At 51.2% G+C, this 7,992-nt stretch overlaps 1 protein-coding gene across 2 annotated transcripts in view; it reads left to right on the top strand.

Annotated features, from left to right (window-relative positions):
- The first annotated feature begins 7,711 nt into the window (after positions 1-7,711).
- LOC123571109 (cytokine receptor-like factor 2) overlaps positions 7,712-7,992 on the top strand; it is a 40,086-nt gene continuing 39,805 nt past the window's right edge. For both annotated transcript variants that reach the window (XM_065538833.2, XM_045383695.3), the window contains exon 1: positions 7,712-7,805. In XM_065538833.2, the coding sequence (XP_065394905.2) occupies positions 7,727-7,805 (79 nt within the window). In that variant the 5' untranslated portion in view covers positions 7,712-7,726. The remainder of the gene's footprint in view (positions 7,806-7,992) is intronic.

The raw sequence follows: 7,992 nt of genomic DNA, 5'->3' as shown, positions 1-7,992 counted from the left end.
GAGACTCCATCTCAAAAACAAACAAACAAACAAACACCTGGCATTTCATCTCGCTCTCCTAACTCCAGCAAACGTGTTTTTCCCGTGGTATCATCCTTCCCAGAGTCATGGTTTTCCCAGAGCCATCTAGAATGTTCTGGATCCATGTTTCTGCGTTTCAGAGGAAGGAGCTATGAAGCCTGGGGGAAACATGCTTAGTAATTGACAAGGAGGTGCAAGAGAACTGGGTGTGTTCCAAGTTCTCCTCAAGCATCATGGGTTACCCCGAAGAGCAAATATTCCTTTTATTAATTTAATTGAGCTGAGTAGCTGTAATAATCCATTTTCAGGAACCACATGTTTCTGGGTCCGTCAAAGACCTATGTCTCCGGATGACAATTCCTGAGTCTCAGAAGAGCCAAGGTGAACCCTGGTTGTCTTCTTTGACTTCAGATTGGCCTCTGTGGCCCTCCACATCTCCCCTCGTTATCAGCCTACAATTCTCTCCTCTTCATATGTAAAATGCCTGAAATCACAGCTCCCAGAAGGCAAGTGGAGAAGAGCTGGGAGCTCCAGTCACCCTGGGGCGTTGTGGACAATGGAGGGTTGGGAAGAGAGAGGAAGGGAGGTCTCTCAACTTTCAGTGGACATCTGGAAAAGGACGGAGACGTTTTTTTGCTTGTCATGACTTGGTGGGGGATACTGCTGATATTTACTGCATATAGTCTAGAGATTTGCTCCACATCCCCCAATGCACAGGACGGGCCTCACAGCAGAGAACGATGTGGATGAAAATATCCTGAATGGAAATTGCTTCAAGGTTGAGAAACCCTCACTTAGTGTGAGAAATTCTCTTTATTTTGTGTTCTTTCTCTCTATCTATCATTCATCTATCTACCCATTCATCTATTCATCCATACTTCTGTCTTTTGATCTACATATCAATTAGTATCTATCTATTTATCTATCTATTCATCCATTCTTCTACCTTTCTATGTATCTATCATCTATCTAACCATTTATCCATCTATTCATCAATCTATCTATTTATCCTGTCTATCTACCTACCTATCTATCTATCTATCTATCTATCTATCTATCTATCTATCTATCATCTATCTACTCATTCATTAATCTGTTTATCTATCTATGTATCTATCATCTATCTAATCATTTATCCATCTATTCAACTATCTAGTGATCCATTCTATCATCTATCTAGTATGTATCATCTAACCATTCATCTATCTATCTATCCATGCATCCATATACATATCCATCTATTTATCCATTCATTCATCTATCTACCCCGCCATTCTTCTATCTTTCTATGTATCTATTATCTATCCATTTATGTTTCTATTCATCTATTCTTCTACCTTTCTATCTGTCTATGTATCTATCATCTCTGTAACAATTTATCCATCTGTTCAGCTATCTATCTATCTATCTATCTATCTATCTATCTATCTATCTATCTATCTATGTGTCTATCTATCATGTGTATTATCTATCTATCTATCTATCTATCTATCTATCTATCTATTTTTTGAGATGCAGTTTCACTCTGTCACTCAGGCTGGAGTGCAGTGGTGTGATCTCAGCTCACAGCAACCTCCGCCTCCTGGGTTCAAGCGATTCTCCTGCCTCAGCCTCCCGAATAGCTGGGATTACAGGCGCACACCACAATGCCAAACTAATTTTTGTACTTTTAGTAGAGACAGGCTTTCACCGTGCTGGCCAGGATGGTCTCGATCTCTTGACCTTGTGATCCGCCAACCTCGGCCTCCCAAAGTGCTGGGATTACAGGTATGAGCCACCACGCCCGGCTCTATCTATCTATCTATCTATCTATCTATCTATCTATCTATCTATTATCTATCTATCTATCATCTATCTATCTATCAATCATCTATCTATTCATCTATCAATCCATTATCTATCTATGTATCTATCTATCATCTATCGATTTATCTATCAATCCACTATCTATCTATCATCTATCTATCTATCTATCTATCTATCTATCTATCTATCTATGAATGAAAGACAGTGATTTACAATCAGGAGTGATTTCGCCCCCCAAAGAACACTTGGCAACCTCAGTGGAATTTTTGGTTGTCACAGCAAGAGCTGGGAGGTGCTACTGACATTTAGTGGTTGGACGTCATAGATACTGCTCAACATCTTATGATGCATAGCACGGCCCACACAACCAAGAATTATCCAGCTAAAATATCACTAGGGCAGAGATCGAGAACCCCTGGGTAAGGGAGAGGCCCAGGCTGGCTTTGGGGACTTCTTCCTTTATGCCTGAAGGTCCCCAATCCAAAAACCTTCCTGACCACAGAAATGAACAGTTCTGCCTCTGCCCTTCCTCCCCCTCCACTTCCCTTTTCCTTTTCTATTTTTTCTTTTCTTTTCTTTTTTTTTTTTTTTTTTTTGAGATGGTGTCTCACTCTGTCACCCAGTTTGAGGTGCAGTCACACGATCTCGGCTCACTGCAACCTACACCTCCCGAGTTCAAGTGATTCTCCTGCCTCAGCCTCCCCAGTAGCTGGGATTATAGGCACCTGCCACCGTGCCCAGCTTATTTTTGTATTTTTAATAGAGACGGGGTTTCACCGTATTGACCAGGCTGGTCTCAAACTCCTGACCTTGTGATCCACCTGCCTCGGCCTCCCAAAGTGCTGGGATTACAGGTGTGAGCCACCGCGCCCGGCTTCTCTTCTTTTTTTTTTTTTTTTTTGAGAGGGAGTCTCACTCTGTCACCCTGGCTGGAGTGCAGTGGCGCGATCTCGGCTCACTGCAAGCTCCACCTCCTGGGTTCAAGTGATCCTCCTGCCTCAGCCTCCTGAGTAGCTGGGATTACAGGCACCTGCCACCACACCTGGCTAATTTGTTTTTTTTTTGTATTTATAGTAGAGATGGGGTTTCACTATATTGTCCAGGCAGTATTGAACTCCTGATCTCAGGTGACCCACTCACCTCGTCCTCCCAAAGTCTTGGGATTACAGGCGTGAACCAGTGCGCCCGGCCACTTCTCTTTTTCCCAGCGCTCACCATGACCGTGTCCAGGGCATACATACTTATTTCAGCTTCCTCTCCTCCTACAGAACGCATTCTTCATGAGGGCAGAGAGTCCTGTCTGTTTTTAGGCCAACCTCCTTTCTCTCTCTCTCTGCAGACTTGCCTGCTTGGGATATAAGAGCATCTATCATCCAGCAGTCACAGTGGACATTGACTGGGTGCTGAGATTCGAACAACGCTCAATCTTTTATGCCTATTGTCGCTTTGTCTCTCGGAGCCAGGTCATATTACTGTCACCTCCCCAGTGCCTGGGAGATATCAGACCCTCCAGAACTGTATCTTGAGTGAGTATTGAATGAAGCCACTTCTGACACCTGTAGGAGAAGAAGTTGTGGAGGGTCCTGGGCAAAGATGGTTCCTTTTCCTTTGTTTGTTTGTTTGAGACAGAGTCTGGCTCTGTCACCAGGCTGGAGTGCAGTGGCGCGATCTCAGCTCTCTGCAACCTCCACCTCCCGGGTTCAAGAGATTCTCGTGCCTCAGCCTCCCGAGTAGCTGGGATTGCAGGCACCCGCCACCATGCCTGGCTAATTTTTCTAGTTTTTTCAGACGGACTCTCGCTCTGTCGCCCAGGCTGGAGTGCAGTGGTGCGATCTCGGCTCACTGCAACCTCCACCTCCCGGGTTCACGCCATTCTCCTGCCTCAGCCTCCAGAGTAGCTGGGACTACAGGTGCCCGCCACCATGCCTGGCTAATTTTTTGTATTTTTAGTAGAGACGGGGTTTCACCGTGTTGGCAAGGATGGTCTCAATCTCCTAACCTCGTGATCCACCCACCTCGGCCTCCCAAAGTGCTGGGATTATAGGCATGAGCCGCTGCACCCGGCCACACCCAGCTAATTTTTGTATTTTTAGTAGAGACAGGGTTTCACCGTGTTAGCCAGGATGGTCTCGATCTCCTGACCTCGTGATCCGCCCGCCTTGGCCTCCCAAAGTGCTGGGATGACAGGCGTGAGCCACCATGCCCAGCCTATTTTCTTTTTTTTTCTTTTTTTTTTTTTTTTGAGACGGAGTCTCGCTCTGTTGCCCAGGCTGGAGTGCAGTGACTGGATCTCAGCTCACTGCAAGCTCCGCCTCCCGGGTTCACGCCATTCTCCTGCCTCAGCCTCCCGAGTAGCTGGGACTACAGGCGCCCGCCACCTCGCCCGGCTAGTTTTTCCTATTTTTCAGTAGAGACGGGGTTTCACCGTGTTAGCCAGGATGGTCTCGATCTCCTGACCTCGTGATCCACCCGTCTCGGCCTCCCAAAGTGCTGGGATTACAGGCTTGAGCCACCGCGCCCGGCCCCAGCCTATTTTCATTCTTAGTAAGGATCACTGGGCACCAACCGCCAAGAGCACATCTGTGGACAGAAATATTAGCGGTGGCCAGGCACGGTGGCTCATACCTGTCATCCCAACATTTTGGAAGGCCGAGGTGGGCGGATATCCTGAGGTCAGGACTTTGAGACCATCTTGACCCACATGGCGAAACCCCGTCTCTACTAAAAATACAAAAATTATCCCGGCGTGGTGGCAGGTGCCTGTAGTCCCAGCTACTCAGGAGGCTGAGGTAGGAGAATCCCTTGAACCTGGGAGGTGGAGGTTGCAGTGAGCCAAGATCGCGCCACTGCACTCCAGCCTGGGCAACAAGAGCAATACTCTGTCTCAAAAAAAAATAAATAAATAAACAAAACAAAAACAAAAACCGAAAAAACAGAAAAATAGGCTGGGCGCGGTGGCTCACACCTGTCATCCCAGCACTCTGGGAGGCTGAGGCGGGCGGATCACATGAGGTGAGGAGTTCGAGACCATCCTGGCCAACACGGTGAAACCACGACTCTACTAAAAATACAAAAAATTAGCCGGGCGTGGTGGTGGGCGCCTGTGGTCCCAGCTACTTGGGAGGCTGAGGCAGGAGAATGGTATGAACCCGGGAGGTGGAGCTTGCAGTGAGCTGAGATGGTGACACTGCACTCCAGGCTGGGTGACAGAGCGAGACTCCGTCTCAAAAAAAACAAAAACAAAAACAAAAAAACCCAGAAAAACAAAAAATTAGCCAGGTGGTGGCAGGTGCCTCTAATCCCAGCTACTATCCAACGTGCTACCATCCAGCGTTTATGGTGTTACGAGGACAATGGCTATAATCTGAGTCCCTGGGTCCGGGAAGCTGGTCAACGGCGAAGGTGAACCGCACAATTGTACACTCATCCAAGAGTCCCATCGTTCAGCAGAGAGCAAGAATCCCAGGCTTAGAAAGTTAGCCTGTCATATGCTTTTTTGGTGGTTGTTTTTTGAGACAGAGTCTCGCTCTGTCACCCAGGCTGGAGTGCAGTGGTGCGATCTTGGCTCACGGCAACCTCTGCCTCCCAGGTTCAAGCGATTCTCCTGCCTCAGCCTCCCGAGTAGCTGGGATTACAGGCGCCCACCACCATGCCCAGCTAATGTTTGTATTTATTTATGTATTTTTTTGGTAGAGACAGGGTTTCCCCATGTTGGCCAGGCTGGTCTGTGATATGTTTTCAAGAAAAGCTCAGGCCAGGTGCAGTGGCTCACGCCTACAATCCCAGCACTTTGGGAGGCCAAGGCGGGTGGATCACTTGAGTACAGGAGTTTGAGACCAGCCTGGTCAACGTGGTGAAACCCTGTCTCTACTAAAAATACAAAAATTAGCAGGGTGGGTGGCGTGCATCTGTAATCCTGGCTATGAGGGAGGTTGAGGCAAGAGGATGGCTTGAGCCCAGGTGTTTGAGGCTACGGTGAGCCCTGATTGCACCGCTGCACTCCTGCATGGGTGCCAGACCGAGACCCTGTCTCAAAGAAAAGGAAAGAAAAGCCAGGCACAGAGGCTGACGCCTGTAATCCCAGCACTTTGAGCGGCTGAGGTGGGCGGATCAGCTGAGGTCAGAAGTTTGAGACCAGCCTGGCCAACATGGCAAAACCCTGTCTCTACTGAAAATACAAAAATTAGCTGGGTGTGGTGGCGGGCGCCTGTCATCCCAGCTACTCGGGAGGCTGAGGCAGGAAAATCGCTTGAACCCGGGAGGCAGAGGTTGCCGTGAGCTGAGATAGCGCCACTGCACTCCAGCCTAGGGGACAGATTGAGACTCTGTCTCGGAAAGAAGAAAGGAAAAGAAAGGGAAAGGAAGGGAAGGTAGGGGAGGGGAGGGGGTAGGGGGAGGCAAAGGGAGGTGGGGAGGGGGAGGGGAGGAGAGGGAAGGGGGAATGAGGTGGAGGGGAGGGGAGGGGAAGGGGGAGGGGAAATGGGAGGGGAGAGGGGAGGGAAGGGATAGGTGGAGGGGAGAGGAAGGGAAAAGGAGGTGGAGGGGAGGTGAGGGGAAGGGGTGGGGGAGGGGAGGTGAGGGGAAGGGGTGGGGGAGGGGAGGTGAGGGGAAGGGGTGGGGGAGGGGAGGTGAGGGGAAGGGGTGGGGGAGGGGAGGTGAGGGGAAGGGGAGGGGGAAGGAGAGGGGAGGGAAGGGATAGGTGGAGGGGAGGGAGGAGGGAAGGAGGTAGAGAGGAGGGGAAGGGGGTACGGAGGGGAGGGGGAGGGGAAGGGGAGTGGGGAGGAGATGGGAGGAAAGGGATAGGTGGAGGGGTAGGGGAAGGAGGTGGAGGGGAGGGGAGAAGAAGGGGGAGGGGAGGGGAGGGGGAAGGAGGTGGAGGGGAGGGGAGATGAAGGGGGAGGGGAGGGGAGGGAGAAAGGAGGTGGAGGGGAGGGGAGATGAAGGGGGAGGGGAGGGGAGGGGGAAGGAGGTGGAGGGGAGGGGAGATGAAGGGGGAGGGGAGGGGAGAGGAAGGGGAGGGGGAGGGGAGGGGAGGGAGAAAGGAGGTGGAGGGGAGGGGAGGGAGAAAGGAGGTGGAGGGGAGGGAGAAAGGAGGTGGAGGGAAGGGGAGATGAAGGGGGAGGGGGAGGGGAGGGGAGATGAACGGGAGGGGAGGGGAGGGGGGAAGGAGGGGGAGGGGAGGGGGGAAGGAGGGGGAGGGGAGGGGGGGAGGGGAGGGGAGATGAAGGGGGAGGGGAGGGGAGGGAGAAAGGAGGTGGAGGGGAGGGGAGGGAGAAAGGAGGTGGGGGAGGGGAGGTGAGGGGAAGGAGGTGGAGGGGAGGGGAGATGAAGGGGGAGGGGGAGGGGAGGGGAGATGAAGGGGGAGGGGGAGGGGAGGGGAGGGAGAAAGGAGGGGGAGGTGAGGGGAAATGAAGGGGGAGGGGGAGGGGAGGGGGGAAGAAGGGGGAGGGGGAGGGGGGAAGGAGGTGGAGGGGAGGGGAGATGAAGGGGGAGGGGAGGGGAGGGGGGAAGGAGGTGGAGGGGAGGGGAAGGGGGTGGGGGAGGGAAGGGGGAGGGAAAGGGGAGGGGAAGAGAGGGGAGGGAAGGGATAGGTGGAGGGGAGGGGGGAAGGAGGTGGAGGGGGAGGGGAGGGTGAAGGAAAGGAAGGGAAGGGCTCAGCTCAGCCCTGTGTGTGGTAATCCTGACCCTGGATTGATTGTGTGTGTGTGTGTGTGTGTGTGTTTGTGTGTTTGACAAGTGTATCTTTTAAAATCGAGCGTCACTGTGCTTCCTGCCTGTAATCATTTCCCTAATTTCCTTTCTGCCTTTTTGAAATCGAGGGTGACCTCTGCTTATGAGTCATGAGCGATCTGCTAGTGGCAGGTTCCTGAGGACCTCACTCTCCACTCCTGTTTCAGGCATGGGACGGTTGGTTCTGCTGTGGGGAGCTGCTGTCTTTCTGCTGGGAAGCTGGATGGCTTTGGGGCAAGTAGCAACAGGTAAGCTTTCACCACCGGCCTGCATGAAATATCCTTTATTTAAGTGCCCTCTTCTTGTCCTATTTTGGTTTGTGGTTTCCTTTGCAACCAGGCACTGTTTGTTTTGTAAAACTTAAACAATGAGTGTGAAAGTTTCTTTTTTCTTTTCTTTTCTTTTTTTTCTTTGATACCGAGTCTCGCTCTTGTC

Source organism: Macaca fascicularis, chromosome Y (assembly GCF_037993035.2).
Source record: "Macaca fascicularis isolate 582-1 chromosome Y, T2T-MFA8v1.1".
NCBI lineage: Eukaryota > Metazoa > Chordata > Mammalia > Primates > Cercopithecidae > Macaca > Macaca fascicularis.
Note: the sequence above shows the minus strand (reverse complement) of the source record. Positions and strands in the feature narration are given on the sequence as shown.